General features: G+C 53.0%; 1 protein-coding gene across 1 annotated transcript in view; it reads right to left on the reverse strand.

Moving 5' to 3' along the window:
* Positions 1 to 22,908, reverse strand: part of ADAMTS17 (ADAM metallopeptidase with thrombospondin type 1 motif 17) — a 213,310-nt gene extending 190,402 nt beyond the window's left edge. Inside the window, exons 1-3 of the mRNA XM_036278118.1 lie at positions 22,761 to 22,908; positions 21,914 to 22,278; positions 13,984 to 14,149 (exon numbers count right to left, since the gene is read on the reverse strand). Coding sequence (XP_036134011.1) covers positions 13,984 to 14,149; positions 21,914 to 22,278; positions 22,761 to 22,839 — 610 coding nt within the window. The 5' untranslated portion in view covers positions 22,840 to 22,908. The remainder of the gene's footprint in view (positions 1 to 13,983; positions 14,150 to 21,913; positions 22,279 to 22,760) is intronic.
* Between the last annotated feature and the right edge of the window lie 312 nt (positions 22,909 to 23,220).

A 23,220-nucleotide genomic window follows, 5' to 3' on the forward strand; every position in this document is an offset into this window, starting at 1 on the left:
TGAGGACCAAGGAGCTGGACCAGTCAAGGTACTGGATTCTCCCCTAGAGCCTGTGGCAGGGAGGCAGGCCTGCCGACACCCTGGTAGCCCAGTGAAACTGGTTTCAGACTACTCGCCTCCAGAACTGAAATGGAATAGGTTTCTGTTGCTGTCAGCCACAAAAGTTACCACAAACTTACAGTGGCAACAGAAAGGTCACCTGTGAGTCTTGCCTTCTACTCAGAGTGCATTAGACACAACTAAGACAACAAACAGCACAGGGACAAGTGTACTATTCAGAATGTAGACAAAGCACCTTGAAATTTCCCGAAAACCAAATGAGGCAATCAGGGTGGGCTTCCTGAAAGAGGTGGCATCTATGTTGGCCCTCAAACCACACAGTAGATTTCAAGAGCAGTAAAAAGACACAAAAAGGTCATTCAACACAGTTCCATAAGCCAAGGTCTACCTTACCAATGACCTAGGAATTTGCAATCTAGTTTGAACCACATTAAATCATGATTCTTTAACATAGCGGTTCTCAACCTGTCGGTTGTGACCCCTTTGGGGGTCGAATGATCCTTTCACAGGTGTCGCCTAAGACATAACAGTAGCAAAATTACAGTTACGAAGTAGCAACGAAAATAATTTTATGGTTGGGGGTTACTACAACATGAGGAACTATATTATAGGGTCGCGGCATCAGGAAGGTGGAGAACCGCTGTTCTAACATATCAAGTAAGGGGGGAACTCTATGCACATCAATTTGGAAATCTAGATGAAATTTACTAGGACTATGTAATTCATCAAAATCGATCCCGTTGGCAATACGAAACTTACACAGGCCAACTTCTGGAGAAGAAACAACAGAGAGAGTTATAAAAGCATGCCAACCACACAAGCACACCAGGCAGAGACAGTCCCAGGGGACCAGATGACCTCAGTGACTCACACACTCGTCCAGAGCACTGAAAACAAAGGGAAACCTGCACAGGTTTTGAAAACTAGTGTAACTGTGCCAACTCGACGGACAGGGACGGCTCACACATAGAAAAGAAACTTGCGGAGCACAATGGCGCGGGAACATGGATGCAAACAAACAGAACGTGAGATCCCTTTAAGGAAATGATACATGACAACCAAAGGAAATTCACACCAGGAGTTCAAGGCTGGTGTGATATTAGGAAGTCCATTCACATCGTGTACCACATTAACACATCTAAGGAGAGAGCTCGCACGCCTGCCTCCACAATGCTACAAAAGTCTTCAGGGAATCCATGTCTGATTCTGTAAGTTACCCTCCAATGGCCAAATCTGAGACCATCTGAGCCTATAAATGAAGGAATCAATCAATCAACCAATCAATATCCATGGGGTACAATAAGAATCTACAAGTCCACACAGACATAAATAAGTCAGTGGGGGAGAAGGGGACATGCTCCTTCAGGAGAACTGCGATTAAAAAAGTGGAGGAAATACTGGAGTTAGAAAAGCACCATTTGCCCAGCTCAGTGGATGGAGCATCGTCCCACAGACTGAGAGGTCCCAGTTCAATTCCCGGTCAGGGCACATGCTCGGGGTGCAGGCACATGCCTGGTGGGGGGCGTGCAGGAGGCAGCCCATTGATGTTTTTCTCTCACATCGATGCTTCTCTCTCTCTTTTTCTCTAAAAACTCAATAAAAAATATAAAAAATTATTTCAAAGGAAAGCACCACTTAAAGCCATTACAACAATAACAGAGTCTGCGGAGAATCAAGAGCTGTTGCATCCCATGGGTGACAGGTTGAGGCAAAACAGGACGTGTATACGCTCTCAAAAGATCCCACAATCCACTTGCTGACTATCGGTGGGAAGACAACAGCGTTAGAGCAGATTAACCTGGACCAAGTAACGAAAGTTGATGTCCCCCGTGACGGACAAAATGAGAGCGTGCGGCTCCAGGTAAGCTCCACGGAGAACACGCAGCTCCGTGGGGTTCTTGCCAAAAAGGCTTCACCGAGGTCCAATCCTGAGGGAGCATCGGACGAAACCAAATTTAGAGAGACCTCCTACAAAAGGAGGAGACTGTGCTTTATTTCTGGAGACTTGTGAAGGTCAGGAAAGACAAATACTAAGTATCTGACCCAGACTGGAGGAGCAAAGGGGCCCCGACGACCAAAGGCAGTGTCTTTCTCAACTGGATTCTGGAGCGAGGAAGGAAGGCTGTAGAAGACATTACTGGGACCACTGACAACACTTACATCCAAAGGCTAAGCGAGATAGTAGTCCTGTGTCAGTATTTCCTATCCTGAGTTCGATAAATAACTGACGGTTAGTAAGAACGCTTGGGAAATATGCATAAAAGTATCTATGGATAAAGGAATATAATGTCTGCAAATTACTCTCAGGTGGTTCAGAAAAAAAAGAGAGTTTTGGGGGGAGGGTTGGGGAAGTTGGGAGGAAAGATGATGGGGAGGGGGAGGGAGGAGAGGAAGCAGATGGTGGAGGAAGAGAACTGGGGGAATGTTAACAACTGATGAATTTGGGTAATGGGTACAACAAAGCTCTTTGCAACTGTATCAAACGAAGAAGCTAACAGATGCCACAGCGCGGGAAGAGGAGGGGCTAGAGACAGTGACAGGGACCGCTCCAGGGTGGAAACGCAGAGGACCCAAGGCGATGAGTAAAAGGAGCAGCTGTGACCCCAGAGGCACCCTGGAAAGGCCTGGCTTTGGGACACTATGCCAGTAGACAGCACAGGGAGCGAGGGGTGCTTGCTGGCAATGCCCCTAAGAAAATGCTTCGATGGCACGGACCGGGGTGGGATTCTGAGGGGACACCTGTCCCACTGAGCCCACCTGGTCCCAGCGGGGAAGGGAACTCAGAGATGTGAAAGGGTCCTAGGAAGCTGAACAGGCAGCCAGCAGGTGAGCAGGCCATGTGGGGAGCAAGACTCCCACCTGGGCACCGGGCTCCAACCTCAGGACACCCCATCCCATGTCTGGACACCCCTGCTTCATCTTGCAAAGTCACGGCTGTCCATCTGGTGGCCTGGTCCTCACTCCCTTCCCTTCCCCCCTCCATGGGCCCAGCAAACGCCACTGGGAATCAGAAAGTCCTTCCCACCTGCACGTCCCCTAGACTGTCACAGGAGGAAGGGGGGATGTGGGGACTGGGGACTATTTTCCCGAGAATGCATCCTGGACAAGACTGTCAATCAGCTTTCTTTAAAAAAATATTTTTTTATAAATGTTTTTATTGATTTTTTTTTCTTTACTGACTTTTGAGAGAGAGAGAGAGAGAGAGAAACATCGATGAGAGAGAACATTGGCCGCCTCCTGCATGCCCCCCACTGGGGATGGGGCCCATAACCTGGGCATGTGCCCTGACCAGGAATCGAACCAGTGACCTCTTGGTGCAGGGTTGACACTCAACCGCTGAGCCACACCGTCTGGGCTGTTAATCAGCTTTCAATCCAAGTGTCCGCAGTAGCCCCTGGAACGCGGGCTCTGTGAGGGCAGGGACGTGTGTCTCGGTTCACTGAGGGAGTCCCAGTGGCCAGGGCTGGGCCGCCACAGCCAGAAGCAAACATGGGCCCGGTGAATAAGTCACTGCCCGGATAATGACGTATTACTAGTTTAAATACTGAGCCCTAAAAATAAGATCTACTCAAGCCGATTTAAAGCGCACACCACCAAGTTACTGACAGCATAAAGGCACACAAAATATAATAAACAGCACATAAACATTTGTTCACACACTGCCCCTGGTCCTGGCTTACCCAATTTCCCAGATTCTCCGGTGATCAGTTCAGAAAACAGAGGCTCCAGAGGGAAGCACAGAGCACAGGTGGGTCCCTCCAGGCAACCGGGAGCCCCTTCCAGGTGGCCCCCCCTTTGGAGATCTCGAAGGTACTCTTGCTGAAGCACCCAGGGTTTGAAAGGAAGGAAGGACGGAAGAGAGAAGGGAGGAAGGTCGCACAGATCGACGGACTGCTGACGCAGAAAGATTTCTTATGACTGGAGGTGCAGGAATCTTTAGAACGTTAACCAGCTTTCTTAACTTGTTAACATTTTAGATGGTCAGGGTTCCCAGCCAAGTCACCTGCAGGCCCCTTTGCTGTGTCCCACGGGGGGAGCAATGCAGGAAGATGAGGGGGACCTGGAAGAAAAGACCAGCATGGGGCTGAGGCAGCCTAGTGGGGGCCAAACTCCAGTAACCACCGGGGTCCTCAGGCTTGAGTGCCCCCCAGGCACCCGACGGGTAAAGAGCTGGGGACTCGCTGCTCAGGTACTAGAACTGCACAAAAGGACCAGTGGACATGTCCTCTGAGCCGCATTCTCCAAATTCCTATATACAGAAATCTGTGAACGGTGGGAAAAACCCGTTATGCTAAAAAATATATATAAAAATTCAAATCGCTTACAGGTATAATAATAATGACAGGTGACAATGTACAGCGCATCCTCAAATAACACCCTTCCTTCCAGGTTTATATCCCTTTGTTCTAATGCTAATGGAGCAGCCTGGAAACTTAACAGTCGGTGTCCGTCAGCCTGTGGGAAAGCTGGTGTTATTAGAGGCATTTCGCTTACAGAAGCATCAGGATGACTTCCTACACAGCACTCTGTGCCACCGCTGATTAACTTATACAGACATCCAGTAATTCCATAACGCACGTGCAATTGTCCCCCTTTCCACGAATAAAGAAACTGAGGCACGAAAGAGTCCCTCGAGCCAGGAGGTGATGTCAGGAATTCAACCCTACTAGGCTAAGATGTAAGTTCTTCACGACCGCACCGTACTGCCTGGCCAGAAGCAACTCTCTTGGAAATCCGAGTATATCTAGAACTGGGTACTGGAAGCAGTACCTATCCGAATGTGTGCGGAGCTGAAGGTATGCTTCCAGAAAAATGTATAGCCTTCAATACGCACCGTAAAAATGAAGAAAGAGTCAAGTTTAATCTGCTAGTATTCTACTAAAGAAGTCAGGAAAAAAGCAACAGGACTATATCCAGAGAACGTTTTTAAAAAAAGAAAGGAAATAGAAATTAAAAGAAGAAATGAAAAACAAACAAACAAAAGAAATAGCCCAGCCAGTGTGGCTCAGTGGTTGAGCGTCGACCCATACAACAAGAGGTTGCCGGTTCGATTCCCGGTCAGGGCACGTACCCAGGCTGTGGGCCCGATCCCCACTGGGGGGCATGCAGGAGGCAGCCAGTCGATGTTCTCTCTCACCGATGTTTCTATTTCTCTCTCCCTCTCCCTTCCTCTCTCTCTAAAGATCAATAAAGAAAAAAATAATAAAATAAAATAAACAGTAGAAAAAAATGAAAACCAATGCTAGTGCTTTGCAAAGATTAACATAATAGACAAATTTCTACAACTGAAATTAATGGACTAAATTTGCATCTAATAACACGGACAAACCTGGGAAATATTATTGTAATAAAGGCAAGTTGCACAGAACGAAACCGTTTAGGTGCATTTTAAGACATACAAAACAATACAAGACGCAGTTTATGACTCCAAACCACAAACATTATCATAGTGTAAAAAGTGGATAGGAGGGATTCACCCCAACCTCGGATGGTGGTTTCCTCTGGGGAGTAAGTTAGGGATGGAGTCGAAGGACACTCAGTCATATCCATGCATGTTAGATTCTCTCAGAAAAACATTCTGAAGCAAATCGTCACATGGGTTAAGTCTGAATGCTTGGGGGTACGTGGTTCTTGAGGGAAAATGCAAGGAGTTGACCTTAGGGGTAAATTCTGATCTAGAAACACTCAGATCCCTTGATGTCATTACAGATTTGCTCAAGAGGCCAGAATGATGGATTCAGGAATAATAACGAGAGCCTTCAGCTCCCAGGTCTCTTCAGGGTTTTTCTTTCTTTCCCAATTAAAAACAGAGGAGACATTCGAGTGGTCTGTCGATGGAGATTGGAGGTACAAAGAACAGTATTTATAACCACAGCAGCTGCAACAGTAGCTGATACGCGTTAGCTGGTGAGTGACAAGTGTGCACTCTCTCATTTAAATCTCACAAAGTCGACCTCGGGTCAGGATGGCGGGTAGGTAAACGTGGTATCGCGTCCTCCCACAACTACATCAAAGTTACAACTAAACTACAACACAACCATCATTCAGAACCACCTGACATTGAGCTGAATGGCAGTCCTACAACTACGGAATTAAAGCAGCAGCCACATGGAGACTGGTAGGAGGGGCGGAGGTGCGAGGGCTGGTCCCACACCCACGTGTGGTGGATAAAAATCAGGGGGACACCCCGCCTGGGAAGGTCCTCCCTGAGGACTGAGGGGTCCCTGTCCCACACCAGACCCCCAGCTCAGGGTTCCAGGGCCAGGAAGAGAATCCCCATAACTTCTGGCTGTAAATAAAACCAGTGGGAACTGAGGCTGAGGGAGGCTAAGGCTGCTGGAGCCCCAGGCAGCTCCTCTTAAAGGGCCTGCACACGGACTTACTCAGACTCGCACCCTCCAGGGTCCAGCATGGGGGAGGCAGCTCGAGGGGCACCAGAGACATACAGGGAAAAACTGAGCTGTTTGGCACTGGAGCGTGGGCTGAAGGGGCAGCTTTCTCCTGGACAGACTTGCTATCAAAGGCCTTTTTTGGTGAGCCCTCCCCTGGGGCGTCAGACACCCGCCATATCTGGGACTCCAGCAACCTGGCTCACACTGGTAGCCCCGCCCTGGTGACTCCCTGAGGCCCCGCCCCACCCAACTTTCAGGCCCACCCAAGCTGTTGCCAGTTGCTTATCCATAGGATTGGCCTGTCTTGGATCCTGCTTCAGGTTTTCCTAAATTCTTTCAAACAAGCAGCATCTGGTCTCGGCGAGCCCCAGACCTCTTATTAAGTGGCCCCAGGCCTGGCACTAGAAGCAGCCAGCCTTGGTTCACAACTTGGCTTTGCCTGGGCACCTCCAAGCCCAGCACAAGAAGCAGCCATCAGCAGATCACTTTGTAGCTTATGCCGGGTGGCCCCGGGTAGAACACAGGCAGTGGCTGACGTGGTCCCTGAGCCAGCACACCCAGTGGACAGCTTCAGACCACGTCGAAGCATCACCACCCAACCAGCTCCACAAGTGACACACTCAGTGAGTGGACTCAGTGGGTACCAGAGCCCTGCTGAAGTAAGTCTTGCTCTGTGTGGTGGGCCCCCACACAGCTGATCCTCCAAGGTGGTCAGAGGTCACTGGCCAGTGGGCACAGCCAGTCCTTGCAGCTGATCAGCCTGAGTAAAACCCTCTCATTGATGTGCCAACAGCAATCAAGACTCAATTACAACAGAAGGGTGTACAGTCCACACGAGGGGTGTACCTCGAGGGCCCAGCTGGGGTGACCAGGGAGGCTGTGCCACTGGACCCTGCAGGACACCTACTACAATAGGCCACCCTAGGAAGCCTAGGAGACATAGCAACTCTACCTAATACATAGAAACAAACACAGGGAGGCAGCCAAAATGAGGAGACAAAGAAACAGGTCCCAAATGAAAGAACAGAACAAAACTCCAGGAAAAGAACTAAGCAAAATGAAGATAAGCTACCTAACAGATGCTGAGTTCAAAACACTGCTTATAAAGATGCTCAATGAACTTAGTGAGGGCCTCAAGAGCATAAAAAAGGACCAGTCAGAAATGAAGGAGGCACTAACTGAAATAAAAAATAATGTACAGAGATTCAATAGTAGAGTAGGTAAAGCCAAGAAGCAAACCATCGATTTGGAATATAAAGAAGAAAAAAACACCAAAACAGAACAGCAAAAAGAAAAAAGAATCCAAAAAAATGAGGATAGTGTAAGGAGCCTCTGGGACAACTTCCAGTGTGCCAACATTCGCATCTTGGGGGTGCCAGAAGGAGAAGAGCAAGAACAAGAAATTGAAAACCTGTTTGAAACAATCATGGCAGAAAACTTCCCTAACTTGGTGAAGAAAACAGATATACAAGTCTAGGAACCACAGAGAGTCCCAAACAAGATGAACCCCAAGAGGCCCACACCAAGACACATCATCATCAAAATGCAAAAGGTTCTAGACAAAGAGAGAATCTTAAAAGCAGCAAGAGAAAAGCAGTTAGTTACCTACAAGGGAGCTCCCATAAGACTGTCAACTGATTTCTTAAAAGAAACTTTGCAGGCCAGAAGGGAGTGGCAAGAAATATTCAGAGTGATGAAAAGCAAGAACCTACAACCAAGATTACTCTATCCTGCAAAGCTGTCATTTAGAATCGATGGCCATATAAAGAGTTTCCCAGACAAGAAAAAGTTAAAGGAGTTTAACCAAACCATTATTATATGAAATGCTGAGGGGTCTTCTTGAAGAAAAAGATAAAAATTATTAACAATAAAATGGCAATGAATACATATCTATCGACAATTGAATCTACAAACAAAATGAATGAGCAGAACAGAAAGATTCTCATAGATACAGAGAACATTTTGTTGGTTGCCAGATGGGAGGGGGGTTGGGGGAATGGGTGAAAAAGGTGAAGGGATTAAGAAGTACAAATTGGTTGTTAGACTGACAAACCACAGGAGGAAGGGGGGTGGGAAGAAACAAACCAAAGAACTTTTATGCATATATGCGTAACCAATAAACACAGACAACAGTGTGGGAAAAGGCAGGAGGGAGGTGGGAGTGGGGAAGAGGGGGTCAATGGGGGAAAAATGGGGAACATCTGTAATACATTCAACACTAAAGATAAGTTAAAAAAATAAAAATAAAACTCACAAAGTCCCCTAAGAGGCAGACGATATTACTCAGTTGTAGATGATGAAACCAAAGCTCAGAGTAGCCCACTCCTTGCTAACTTGTCTAGAGTTACACAGCTCCTTTAATATTCTCAAGAGAACAACAACAACAAAAAATGAAATAGATGACCAGCCAACTACGACACCTATTCTTGTAGGAAGAGTCCCCCTCTATAGGACCCACTTCTAATTTCCTCTAAATTTGGGTTTTACCTTTTAGGCATGTGTGAGGTGTCTCGTGAACACGTCCTCCGGGCCCAGTGCAGCTGGGAGCTGTAACGTGTTCCTTAGCAACAACCACGAGAAGCAGACAGGACCAGCAGCAGCATCTCAGCGTTACAGATGAGGAAACAGAGGCTGTGATGGGCTGAAACATGTGCCCAATCAGCAGGCACCTTAGAATACGACCATGTTTGCGGATAGGCTCTTTATTGAGGCAATTAAATGAAAATGAGGTCATTAGGGTGGGCCATCAGCCCATCTGACTGGTGTTCAGGTAAGAACAGGACAGAAGGCTACACAGGGGCAGGACCCTGTGAAGTCACAGAGAGAAGGTGGCCATCAACAAGCCACGAACAGAGGCCTCAGAAGAAACCAACCCTGCCAACACTTCGATTTTGGACATTCAGCCCCAGAACTGTGAAGAAGTAAATAAATGTTTGCTGTTTCAGCCGTCCAGGCTGTGTTACCTTGTTCCAACAGCCGTCGCAGACTCAGACAGAGGGGGTCACAACAGAGGAAGACAGAGCTGGCTTCCGGTGTGACTCTCCTCTCTCCTGGGATAATAACTCTTAAAACACTGGTGTCTGCTTTTGGAGTTAATTATTTTTGATGTAAAATAAATGCTAAAAATAGTAACACAGGGCCCTAGCCAGTGTGGCTTAGTTGGTTGGAGTGTCGTCCCGTCCACTAAAGGTCAAAGGTTAGATTCCTGGTCAGGGCACATACCTAGGTTGGGGGTTTGATCCCCCGTTGAGGTGCGTTGATGTTTCCCTTTCTCTCTCTCTAAAATCACTAAAAATATATCGTCAGGTGAGCATTAATATATAAATATACACACACACACAGAGCGAGAGAAACTCAAATGCAATTTTGTTTTACTATTTTACCATCTAGCGCTACTATCACGTGTCACTTCTGCCACGTGGAGGAGGAAGACACCGAAGTTCAGATGGCCACAAGAGACCACGAAAATGCACGTGGAAGACCCTAAATCGCATCCGAGAGGAGAAATTAAAATGACCACGCAGGACAAACAGAAAGTTTTAAACTAAAAATAACCACTTAAAAATCAAAAAACATTTCAAAATATCCCATGTACCATTTTAGTTGTTGAGAGTGGCCAAAAAACCTTCAAAAACTCAAGCTCTCACCCAAAGGGGGAAAAAAGGCTCACACAGACTCCATACTTCCCTGCCAAGTTCTAGCCTTCCAAACTGGAGTGATATTTTATGAATCAGTTTATAAGGTCCTAAAAATAAGGAGCTATAACAGAAATAGGACCAGCCTGTCCCCTCTCTGGGAGCCCCAAAGACTTCTAGAAATACTCAGCTGGACCCAAGAGAAGGCAGTGGTTCCCCAGGAGGCCTTCCCTGTGTTCGTCGGTCTCCCCATAGAGAGCATGGCAGCCTACCTTCCCCAACTCTCAGGTAGACTGAGTGCTTCACGGAGAAGGAGGAGCAGGAGGAGGAGCAGCAGGAGTAGCAGGAGGAGGAGCAGCAGCAGCAGGAGGAGGAGCAGCAGGAGGAGCAGCAGCAGGAGGAGCAGCAGCAGGAGGAGCAGGAGCAGCAGGAGGAGGAGCAGCAGCAGGAGGAGGAACAGAAGGAGGAGCAGCAGCAGCAGGAGGAGCAGGACCAGCAGGAGGAGCAGGAGGAGCAGCAGCAGCAGGAGCAGCAGGAGGAGCAGCAGGAGGAGAAGCAGCAGCAGGAGGAGCAGCAGCAGGAGGAGCAGGAGCAGCAGGAGGAGGAGCAGCAGCAGGAGGAGGAACAGAAGGAGGAGCAGCAGCAGCAGGAGGAGCAGGACCAGCAGGAGGAGCAGGAGGAGGAGCAGCAGCAGCAGGAGGAGGAGGAGCAGCAGGAGGAGCAGCAGCAGGAGGAGCAGCAGGAGGAGCAGCAGCAGCAGGAGGAGGAGCAGCAGCAGCAGCAGGAGGAGGAGCAGCAGCAGGAGGAGGAGCAGGAGCAGCAGGAGGAGGAGCAGCAGCAGGAGGAGGAACAGAAGGAGGAGCAGCAGCAGCAGGAGGAGCAGGACCAGCAGGAGGAGCAGGACCAGCAGGAGGAGCAGGAGGAGCAGGAACAGCAGGAGGAGCAGGAGCAGCAGGAGGAGCAGCAGCAGGAGGAGCAGCAGGAGGAGCAGGAGCAGCAGGAGGAGGAGCAGCAGCAGGAGGAGGAACAGAAGGAGGAGCAGCAGCAGGAGGAGCAGGACCAGCAGGAGGAGCAGGAGGAGCAGCAGCAGGAGGAGCAGCAGGAGGAGCAGGAGCAGCAGGAGGAGCAGGAGAAGCACCAGCAGGAGGAGGAACAGAAGGAGGAGCAGCAGCAGGAGGAGCAGCAGGAGGAGGAAGAGCAGCAGCAGGAGGAGCAACAGGAGGAGGAGCAGCAGCAGGAGGAGGAGCAGGAGGAAGAAGAGCAGGAGAAAGAGGAGGCGGAGCAGGGGAAGGGACAGCAGAAGGAGGAGGAGGCGCAGGAGAAGGAGGAGGAGGAGGAGCAGGAAGAGAAGGAGGAGGAGCAGGAGGAGGAAGAGGAGCAGGAAGAAGAGGAAGAGGTACAGAAGCAGGAAGAGGAAGAGGGGAGGAGGAGGAGGAGGAGGAGCAGGAAGAGAAGGAGGAGCAGGAAGAGAAGGAGGAGGAGCAGGAGGAGAAAGAGGAGCAGGAGCAGGAAGAGGAGCAGGAAGAGGAGGAAGAGGTACAGAAGCAGGAAGAGGAAGAGGGGAGGAGGAGGAGGAGTTATCTGACACCCCCCACCTGCATGAGCCAGCTGGCTACTCCTACACCATGTCCAAGACTGAGGAGACACACACTTAAGGACAAGGCCCAGTGACCCCTATGGCCACCATGTTTAGCCACAAGGAACATGTTCCCACGGGGAAGCTTGGATTCCTCTGAGTAATCTTTCCAGGAAACTTCAACAATGCCTTTTGCTGTTGTCTCAGTAAATTAGTTTTCTGAACTCCCAATGCTCGATGATTAGTCACGAAGCCTAGTAAGAGGCCCGATGTCCTTCTGAGCACAGCAACAAAGCTCACAGTGCCTCATGCAAAGGAGGAAGGACCAGAAGGAAAACTATACCTTTCTCCTGTTTGCGTTCCTGCCCAGGCCAGAGCCTCACACAGGCCTGTGTCTCCCGCGTGGCAAAGCACACTGATGTGAGATGTGGGGGCAGGGATGGGAGATTATTTTTAAAGCAACATCAGAAATGTTGCTCAAACCCTGGCCAGTTTGCCTCAGCGGTTAAAGTATCGGCCTGCGGACCAGAGAGACCCGGGTTGGTTCCCGCTAAGGGCACGTACCTTGGTTGCAGTTAGTCCCCGGCCCCGGTTGGGGTTGTGTGGGTGGCAGCCAGTTGATGTGTCTTTCTCACATCGATGTTTCTCTCTCTCTCTCTTCCTCCCTCTCTCCCTCCTGCTCCGTCTGAAGATAAATGCAAAAAAAAAAGTCCTCAGGTAAGGATAAAAAACTAACTTTGGCTCAGCAGAAATGTCTCTCTGCACCTTTGCACGACCGCTCGTTTTAACTTAGTTTCCATCACACCCTGCCCACTAACCCCAGGGACCAAAATGCAGACGCAAGCGCAGTGTCTCATTGTGTCAGCAACCCTCGCTCCCCCCCTCAAGAGGAGGGCAGCGGGCAATCAGACAGACAGGCCGTGACATCACCCACGCGCCCCGACTGGCCACTGCTGAGCGCTGCTTTGACTGGAGGGGAAATGAGGTGAAAACACTCTTGCCCTTGGATTCCATGGTGTGTTCTAGGGCCTGGTAATGTTCTGCGGAGGTCTATCCTCCCTGCTTTTGTAAGGGTGCGGGAAGGAGCAGGCACACCCCAAAGCTTAATGGCATCCCCTCTTCACTGACCACTCCGAGCTCTCCAGAGGCTGCAGAGACGGCCGGAGTCCAGCAAAATCACCTCCCGTACCTCCCTGATGACTGCAGGTGACGCTAAGGAGGGCGCCCACCTGCACAGGATCAGGACCGAGAAACAGCTGAGCTGGGCAGCAAGCTCATTTCTGAACAAAAAAAGCGTCCTAAATGCGAGCCACATAACTGATTATTTAGGATTCTGATTATTTACAGGATCACCGGGATGCTAAACCGACACACACTATACCCTTCTAGAAAGAGACGTCTCTAAACTACAAAGCACAGCACTCAGAGCTCAGCCACGGGGTCCCGTGGTCTCCAGGTAGGAAATGCCACCTGTGAGCAGCAGGACGTCTGTCTTCATCAGGGGACAGTCGCAAGCTGACGAGGGACACAGTGCCATGAAAAGTTCCAAACACCACAGCTTGCTCAAACAGAGGCACACCCAGAATGTAAGAAGACGGGGTTCTCCCCTCAAGCTGCTTATTAGAATCGCCTTTAAAAACACTGACACCCCATTGCCCCCAGACCAATCGGATCAGGGTCCCGGGGACAGGTCAGTGCGTGGCATTTTTTAAAGCCGTGCTTCCTGGACTTTCACGTGATCGGATTTACCTGGACAACCTGCGAAGGTACTGTGACTGGACCTACCCCCCCCCCCCCACAGTTTCTGATGGGGGAGCAGGTTCTGAGAATACGTTCCCGGGTGATGTTGATGCTGCTGGCCAGGTGCCACACTCTGAGAACCACTGTTTCGTGGGTTGCCCAGGTGACTGATTCACGCAGCCAGGGCTGAGGACCACTGTCTTAGAAAAGCAAGCTCTGGCCAGGATACCGACGGGAGGGACTCTCCCCTCAGCTTTGCAGCAGCTTGAGGTCTGATAACAATAAGCCATCGAAGTTTTCGAGCCTCAACCTGCAACTGAGACACCGCATTCATGAGACCCTGGGTGCCTTCCAGAAATGCCTCTTTCAAAGGGCTGCTGCACAGGAAAAGCTGACACTAATCCACAGATAAAGGAAAGAGCAGAGGCCCGTAAGGGAATCTAAAAAGCTTTCCAAGTACAAGAAGAGGTTAAGTTCTTGCTTCCCTGACTTCGGTGCATTTGGGGACACGCCAGTGGGGGTGGTCGGTGGACAGGCGCCGGTGCCAATGTGAGTCAGTCACCCCGTCTTCCAGACTCACCTGTTAGAACCTGGCACAGCTGCCCGGGCTCCTGGGCCTCGCTGGAGGGGCTGGGTGGCAAGGACCATTTGCGCCGGACCAGGTGTTCCCGCCCGCTGAGCGAGCCCTGGGACGTGTTCAGAGGCTGGATGAGCACCTCCTCCTGGCCCAGCTGGATGACGCCGACCTGCCCAGAGAAAGGGAAATGGGGTGTCGGTCACCTTCATTCACTCACTCGCCCGTGACCCCAACAGCCCAAGGGCAGCCAGGCCCCGTGGCCATGGCCTGGATCCACATCCGGGCTTTGTCTCTGCAGGCTGCACGCACCCAGGGAGGAGCTGCGACGTGGCCTGAAGCACCCGACCAGCACTTGTGTTGGGAAGGGGGGCACGAGGTGTGGGGGCACAGGGATGGGCAACAGCACCCACTTTCCGGATTTGCCTTAGAATATTTATTCATTAAAATAAACTGGACTTTGTAAAAAGGGTTGTTTAAATTGATTTTGAGAGAGAGGGAGAGAGAAACATGGATGTGACAGAGAAACATCAGCTGCCTCCTGCATGCCCCCTACTGGAGATCGAACCCACAACCCTGGCACATGCCCTGACCAGGAATCAAACCGGCAACCTTTTGGTGCACAGATGACGCCCAGCCCACTGAGCCATACCAGCCAGGGCCAAACCTGGTGTGTTTTTGTTTTTGTTTTTGTTTTTTATCCTCACCCAAGGACATTTTTTTGCATTTATCTTCAGATAGAGTGGGAGGGAGAATGGGAGGGAGAGAGAGAGAGAGAAACATCAACGTGAGAGAGACACGTTGAGTGGTTGCCACCCACACGACCCCCACCAGGGCTGGGGACAAACTACAACTGAGGTACGTGCCCTTAGCGGGAACTGAACCCAAGACTCTCTGGTTCACAGGCTGACGGTCTAACCGCTGAGCCAAACTGGCCAGGGCCAAACTTGGTTTTTAAATTAATTTTTTAAATCATCCCCAAAAGTCCACCTGAGGAGGCAACCCTAACCGTGTTGGGAATGACAATTATATCCTTAATGAGAAAATGGCTCTCTCTCTGGGGACATTTAGAATTAAATAGAAGATGGTCAGTCAGACCTGCATGGTCACTAGCTCTATGATAGGGGGTTTGTACTTTTTTTTTTTCCCCCAGAAATTGTAGCATTTAAGACAAAGTATCCAATGGGTGATATTTGTAACTCTAATTTAGACTTGGGATCTCAAAATCTTCTTAGGATTATAAGCAGCACTTCAGTTTATAAGAACATAGAAGAGAACTTAAGACTTCCCATGTTTATAAGACTAATTTATTAGGTTTATAGGAATCACTTAAGTATGTGCAAACAAGGGTTTGTTCTTTAATCAAAGAACTGAAAAATGAAGTTGAGTACGTTAAATTTCTAAACGCAGTTGGAAAGGGTCGAAAAAGCTGTTAATCACCAAATCTGTAAATGGGCCCCAAGACTCCTTCACAGAGATCGCAACAAGTTGCTAGATGATAAAGAAAACGCGATTTATAAATGGAATGAAAAATGCAAGAACTAGGATTTTTAATTGGCTGCTTTAGTAGAATGACTATTAGTTCTAAAAATACATCCGTACATATGAAGCAGAGAGCTAGTCCCCTTGCTCGGAACTGAGGGTCCTTCCCCAGGGTCCTTCCCCAGGGTACACAGCTCGCTCCCCTTTGATTGGGCGTCTAGAGGACAGGGAAACCTCCCCCAGGGACCCCGCGGGCGGGGAGGACTCATGTTTGCACACCAGGCTGCCGTCCATGCCCCGCCGGGGTCGATGTCTGACTCAGCAGAGCAGGAGGGTCAGTCTTAGGCTGTCCCAAACATCCCTTCTCTCTCTGTCCCACCACTGTTGTTTAAAAGCGATGACACACTACATCACTCCTTCTCAAACCCCAGTGCCCATCAAAGCCCCTGGACGTCTTGGGTGGGGCCCAGAACACGCCCTTCTAACAGGTCCCCATGTGATACTGACGCTGCCGTCGGGGGACCACACGTCGAGAAGCACTTCCATCCGTGGTGATTCCTCCAGTATCCGGCACAGAACTGAAACCACACGGTCCGGACCCCTCCACCTCCCGAAAGGCTGCATCCACACCAAGCCTCTTCGAAAGCCAATCAGATCACCCGGGAAGATCGCCTATAACCGCCAGTCCTCAGGACACGGGGTGAGCCTGCACTTACCGCTCTAAGCAGATTTCAAGGCTTCTAATTCATTACAACGTCTGCCAAGAACAACTCAGAGGTTTTACTGCCCAAATAAAACTCTTAAAGTGGCACTGCCTGACCTGCAGGGGAACAGGGCCTACTGCCCTCTCTCTCCCTCCAAGTGGCAGCCTGGGTGTGTCCACTCCAGCGCTCGGGGGAGCCTGACGGGGTGAAGGCAGAGGGGGGCTGCGGGGGGCCCACGGGAGCTGGTGTGCAGAGAGTTCACGTGGAAACCCTCAGTGACCACAGGTGAAAACTTCCCCAGCAAATCAGGTTGGCAGGTGTGGCAGGAGGCATGGATGCGTTCCAGCCGGAGGAGCCCGTGCTCCGGGGAGGAGATCCTCAACCCTAACAGGGCCGGACCCTCCAGAAAGGCTCAGGCCGAGGGCCCCCTCGGGTCTCACACTTTCAGCCCAGCGTTTGCATTCACAGGTGGCCCAGCGAAAGGCCAGTCAGCAGGGAGTTCCAACGGAACGCAACATCGGGAGACTCACCCCGCTCAGAAACCCTACAGGCACTAACACGCGGTCTAGCCCCTTGGGGAGGTTTGGCTTTAGGTTTTGTTTGGAGGGACCCACATGCTGGCTCGTCACCTCCTCCTGCCCCCCCCATTGCTATCACCAGAGACTCCCCAGTCAATAGTCAGTAAGGCTCCTCATTGCCCCTAGGCCAGTGATCCTCAACAACGAGGTCCAGACCAGCAGCACCTGGGAACCTGCTAGAAATTCCAGCGCTCAGGCCTGGGTGGGGCCCGGCCACCCCGTCACAAGTCCTCCAGGGCACTCTGACGCCACCGCTGCTCTAGGATAAGGTCTAAGTGCCTCAGGCTGGCACCCAGGGCCCAGCCTCACCTAGTCCACCACCTGTCCACCTGTTCATCTGCCGCCAGCTCCTAGAAGAATCCCCCCCACCCCTGTCCCACAGCCAACTTGTGGGCCCTTCTCTGGGGGCGGACCTGGCCATGATCCGCCCTCTTTAACCTGAGACCCAGCCCATCGGCTCTGACCCTTCTGGCACCCCCCGCCACCCGGCAGACACACGGCACCTTTGTCCTGTGCCAGTCTGGACTGTCCTTCGTGCATGGGCTTTTCTTTGAGGCTTGATGGGAGCCTGCCAGGGTGCCCTGCTCACGGCAGGTGTGTGACAGTGACCTGTCCTTCGGTCGACAGTGATGACTGACTGGCTGATGTGTAACTGGCCAAGTCACCCATGCCTCCACGTGCCAGCTCTCACCTAATGAGTTCACAGACTTCATCTACTTCACTGTCACCCGCCATGCGAGGCCGATGGTATCCACCCACCCCTGCCCCGCCCCTCCGTGGGGCTGCAGGAAGGGAGGTTCCGAGGAGCTGAGTGACCCGCTGTAAGCAGGCTTGTTCCTAAAGAACGGGAGTGTGACTGTGCGTGTGTGTGCGTGTGCACGTGCGTGTGCGTGGAGCGTGTGCTGGGAAGGTTACGGGTGGCGCCGCGTGGTTCCCTCCCCCGTGCTGGCTGCAAAAACATCTCCCGTTGGACACATCCAAGGTCCGGCAGCTGGAGCATTTCAGGGTTCAGGAAATAAACTCCAAGAATGCAATCAGTCTAGGATGTCTTCAGTTCATCATCCCATCGCAAACTCCTTTTTTCTTTTCTAAAATGTTGCCAACGAAGCAAAAGTTCAAATGAGGGAATCTCGTTCCCTACCCTCCGTGCCGGCCACGGGCGGCCTGAGGCTCAGGAGCGGTGGTGGGTGTAGACGGTCACCGTGAGGCCCTGTGACGCCTTTCCCGGGACGCTGGAGGCCTTAGAATGCTCTGATCCAAGCTCTTCCCTTTTGTTCCTCCATCCTTCCAAATTTCACAACTGTCCTTTGCCTTCTTCTTCCTTTCCTTAACCTCCACTCACCGGCTCCTCTTCACAGAGCTTTAAAAATGTGCTTTGCATTTTCCAAATATATTCATGCTGCCCGTATGTAACAGTCACTGATGAGTCACGGAGCGGGAGTCACGGAGGGCCACGCACCTTCCCAACACCTGCATCAGTGTAACAAGGGGGGCTACTGCCGTTTGGTCTCTCTGTTCCCTTCCAAATGGTCTCCACACCGTAGAATGTTTGCCAAGACGAATTCTTGCTCTGCTGCGTGTCGTCAAGTGATTGTTGCATTAACGAAGCGGCAATTCTATAAGCAATCAAGAGTCCGGTAACTCTCTAGGGACAGGTGGCAGCAGCCCAGACCTGCCCCTTCATCATAGGACTCAAGGCTGCCTTCTTGAGAATGAGGTCCCCCAACTCTTCCCAACTCAGCTGCCTGCTCACGGGCTGGCTGACCTCGGCTGCCCACTCTTCTCCCAGGACCACACTTCCCCGGGGAACAGGTGAGCATTCTGCAAACGAGCGATCAGAACCACGAGTGAGCGCCACGGCTGCTACCAAAACACCTGCACTGCCGTGGGGGTGACCAGCCCGAGCCGGGTGGGCTGGGCCATCGGGTCAACCCCAGGGACCAGCCTGGATGAGGGGACTCCAAGCAAAGGTCCCGTGGGCTGGGGCTGGGACCCCAGAGAAGGCATGCTAGGAGCGTCCCTGACCACCTCTCTGTCCCTCTGGGGTGGCCTGCAAAATGGGCACAGCTCCTTAACCTCCCACAGTCCAGAGCTCCTGGATGTCTGGTCTGGTCCAACACCTCACACGCAGCACGCCCCTGGCAGGCGTGGCCTCGGCCCAGAAGGGGGGGACTGCCTGGTCTGTCCATATTCCTCTAATGCAGAAGGGCCCCTGTCAGCCGCCCTCCCCTGTCCACTTCTCCTCCTGGGCAGCGATGCAAAACAGCCCCTTCACCCCCGCCTGCAGACAAGTAGCATGGAGCCCTTTCCAAGGCTGCACGCATTCTGTCCCTTGAAGTGCCACCCCCTCCGCGACTTCTGCGGCGGTTTACCCTGATTCCAGTTCTGCTGGCATCCCACAAGCTGGCCCTATTCACAGGAGGTGGCTGGCCCAGAATGACGTCAATTTTGGGGGGCAGGAAATACCTTCCTCGTATGCCCAAACGTCACTGCTTTGAAATGACTGCTGCAGACACTCTTCCAAAACCTTACGCTATATCCGAGGACTCTCAGAAATGTAAATAAGCAGCAGCAGCATAAACAGAAAACAGTTAATACTTGAGCCCGTGGTCTTTGTAGATCCAGAAAGTGCAGCTTCCCCAGCTTTTCTAAAATAAGACGCCGAGAGAGGAAACACCATACGCCCACGCCTGTGCCCACTGCCAGCTGCAGGGGGTGGGGGCAAAATGGAGCCTGCTGTTTACTCTTCATGTCCCTAAACGGTGACGGAAGGATATCTTCTAGCCATGCCCCTCCTTCAAGCATCTCTGGAGACAGCACGGTGGCGCGCAGGCGCCAGGAGCCGAGCCTGCATCTCTCCTCCAAGCTGCATGGGGAGGTTAGCTGTGGCAGGAGTTCACTGACACTTGACATGGAAATAAAGTTTTATTGAACACCGCCACGTCCATCTTTCTCACTAAAAGGACGGTGTTGACCACATGGCCCGCAACGCTTGAAATACTGACTGTGTGGCCTCTTCCAGACCGAGTTTGCCATGCCAGCTCCACAGGATTCTCGAGATGCAGAAGGCTTTGCAAGGCCGCCATCGGTGGCCATCGAAAACGATCTCCGTGACATTGCCCGGCTCCCACGCCTTGGAGCCTGTCCTGACACACGCCACGCACATGCACATACACATGCACAGCCCACGGCTCCACACAAGGCTTCCACCCAGGTCAGGAGGGACCAGCACGTGCCCACCCACCTGAACTGTCTCAAGCACGATGCCAACTTGGCGAGCCTACTTTCCTGTTCTCTCTTCTCTCTGTGCATCCCAGGACCCCCTCGCAACCCAGATGTCCACTCCAGGTCACCCTTCCCTGCGGCCTGCAGCCATAGCGCACTTCGGAAGGGCCCAACACCCAGCTCACAGGGACAGGATGAGCAAGGCAGACTAAACAACAGAAGCATCTGCTCGAGCAAGAACTCAGAATCTCCAGTCTTAGAGGTCCACCCGCATCTGGCACAGCTGAGCTCAGCCTCTTGGCCTGGTTCCTTTATCTAAAGCACAGCGCCCTCACATGGCGCCGAAGGGAAGGACAGTCCCGAAAACCCAGAGGCCTGGAGTGAACCCTCACTGCTCAGATACCATCTGTGAGAGGGCCCAGCACTCCCTCCGTGGGGATTTAAATCGATGTTATCCAGATTTCCACCCCCGGCTCTTTCACAGATAGCTGCTCGCTGGAAACTTTACACCAAGAAGTATAAACTCTGACCTCTACAGAAACTCACTAAACCGCAGCAAATGGGATTCAGATGTTTCCATGTACAGTACAGTGATGTGACCTAGACTTTAAACACTTTGGCAAAAACAGCAAAAATGATGTGGGCCTTCGAGTCCCTCCCAGAACATGATACAGCCTTGACCCGAGTCCGACAGTGATCTGAGCCTTTCCTACTTAAGCCTCCTCACCCCCAGCCCACATTCTCTGTCCCCTCCACCGTCCATTGCCCTAGTTTAACCAAAGAAATCAATTTCTCCCAGCTGATCACATTCTGATCGGGACACAGACAAGTCCTGAAAGGGACACTGGCGAGGGCCAGTCCTAGGATCACCCCCACGGTCCCCTACATTGCTCAGAAGAAAGCAGAAGTCTCATAAAAACCTGGACCCCCTCCCCCAGGCTTTCCGGCTTTGTTGCAGAGTCTAGGCGACTTGTTGCAGACTGTGTGGGTAAGGGCTGGGGAATTCTGCACGGTGCAACCAGAGAAGGTGAAGCGGGACCAGCAGTTTCCTGTGCCCGGGAAGGACAGACAGAAGATGGTGTCAGAAACTGCTTCCGCAGCAGTCAGTCATGACAGTGAATAGAGAAACAGCTGTGTGTTCCATGCCCTGAGCCTACACCAGGCTTTGCTGGGGCAGAGCATCTGCCAACCATGTGCGCCCCTGGAGGCACCATGGAGAGGCGGAGAAGCACTCGGCTGGGCACCCGCGTAGCCGAGAGATGACTGAGTCCAGGCAGGGCAGAGGTGCGCAAGGACTTCCCCTGCCCCACAGCACACCTGTCACAGGTGTCTCCTATGCAGCAGGGCAGGGTCTTGGGGACACAGGAAGAGCTACTGCCACAGCAAGGGAGCTTCCGGGGACAGGGAGTCTTATCCCCTAAGCACCCCTCAGGCCTGGCTCAGGTGGGTGCCACACAAATGCCTACTTGTAGCATAAGGGAACAAGGGTATGAACACCCTCCCCCTCCTGGTCCTCACCTTGAGACTTAGAGTAGATTAGTGGGCTGTCAGGGGAGCCCTCCAAACTTCGTTTCCCAGGTACAGAGGACTCAAAAGGACAGAAGGGAGGTGAGTGCCCATCACCCCATCCCCTCATCCATGAAGAGGTGAGATACACACATCCAGGTGTTCCCCGTGACATGCACACATACACACCTGTGCACATGCAAACAGTGTACTCTCCACACCTGGACGAAGTGCACCCCTCAGCCTAGCGGCCTGACAGGTACTGCTAGACCTGCACTGCCCGGGACCGGATGAGGCAAGTCCCCCCTAGGTCTGTGGTGGGGCACCCCTGGGGGCTGAAGTTCCCACCGAGGCGCCCCCACCGAATCCCAGCCCTCCTCGGGACCACCCCCTGAGCCGAGACAGACCGACAGGCAGACCCGGAGGGGGCGCAGGCAGTACCAGGCCGCCGGCGGAGCCGCAGGTGCTGATAGAGACCAGGGAGCCCGGGTGGCCGAGCACACGGCCCGAATAGAAGCACAGTTCGGCGGGGCGTCCGCGGCGCCCGGCCTCGCCCGCCTCCTCCACCTCGAAGCCCCGGGACAGGAAGCGCAGGTCGCGGCGCAGCTGCAGGTAGAGGTCGCGCCCGAAGGCCGGCAGGTGCAGCAGCAGAGCGCGCTCGCCGGGCTGGGGGCGCGCGGGGGGCGCGCGGGGGCGCCGCCGCCTTCGGGGCCCGGGGACACCGGGCAGCGGCGGCAGGTGCACGTCGTCCGGGCGCACCCGCCGCGGGAGCACCACTTCCACGTCGGCCGCCGCGTCGCCGACAGCTGAGGGGAGAGAGGAGACGCGTCAGCGGCGGGGCCCGCCCGGCCGCCCGCCCTCCCGCCGGCCGGCCGCCCGCCGCGCGCGGGTCCAGCGCTGGGCACGCCGCGCCAGCACCGGGACGACGCGGCCCGAGCGGGCGCCCCCTTCCCTTCCCTTCCTTCCCCTTCTCCTCCCTTCCCTTCCCTTCCTTCCTTCCCCTTCTCCTCCCTTGCCTTCCCTTCCCTTCCCTCGCCGGCACCTCCATGCCCGCCAGCGCCTCCGCCCGGGCCCGACCACCCGGGGAAGGTCTCCCGCGCGGCCGCCCGGCTCGGAGCCCCGTCCTGCGGCTGCGGCCTGCGCCTCCTCGGCCCGGGCGCTGTCAGCCGTGCGCCGCCGGAGCCGGGCTGCGCCGGCCGGCGGGGGCCGCTAGGACGCCTCGGAGCGCAGAAGCAAGGTGGTCGCGGGAGGCACCAGCGAAAAGGGACGGTGGGAGAGGGCGCGCTACCTGTGCCCGGGTCCAGTCCCCAAACCAGCAGCAGCAGCAAGGGCAGGACGAGAGGAGGCAGCAGGGCGCCGTCACACATGGTACTTGGGAGGAGCAGCCTCCCGGACGGTCGCGGCGGAGCAGGAGCGCGCGAGGCGGCGGCGCCAGCCGGAGTGAAACCCTCCAGCCTTTGGAAAAAGTAATTAGCGCTGCGGACAAACCCAACGTGGTAAATCCCAAGCCCCGCCTTCTCCTCGAAGAGCAGGAGGTGATTGGGCTCTTGCTTTCTCGTGCCCCGCCTCCCCCTTCCCTATTGGCTAGGACGGGTCAAAACCAGGGTGCGTAGTTAGGTTGTAAGCACTTTCTTACACGTGGTTTCTGGGCAGTGGCGGAGACCGGACACCAGGTGGCGCACGATCCCGGAGGACCCGGGAGAACACCTTGGGAGAACACCGGGAGGATTCATCAGGAGTTGATCCTC

Source organism: Molossus molossus, unplaced genomic scaffold (assembly GCF_014108415.1).
Source record: "Molossus molossus isolate mMolMol1 unplaced genomic scaffold, mMolMol1.p scaffold_m16_p_24, whole genome shotgun sequence".
NCBI classification, from domain to species: Eukaryota; Metazoa; Chordata; class Mammalia; order Chiroptera; family Molossidae; genus Molossus; species Molossus molossus.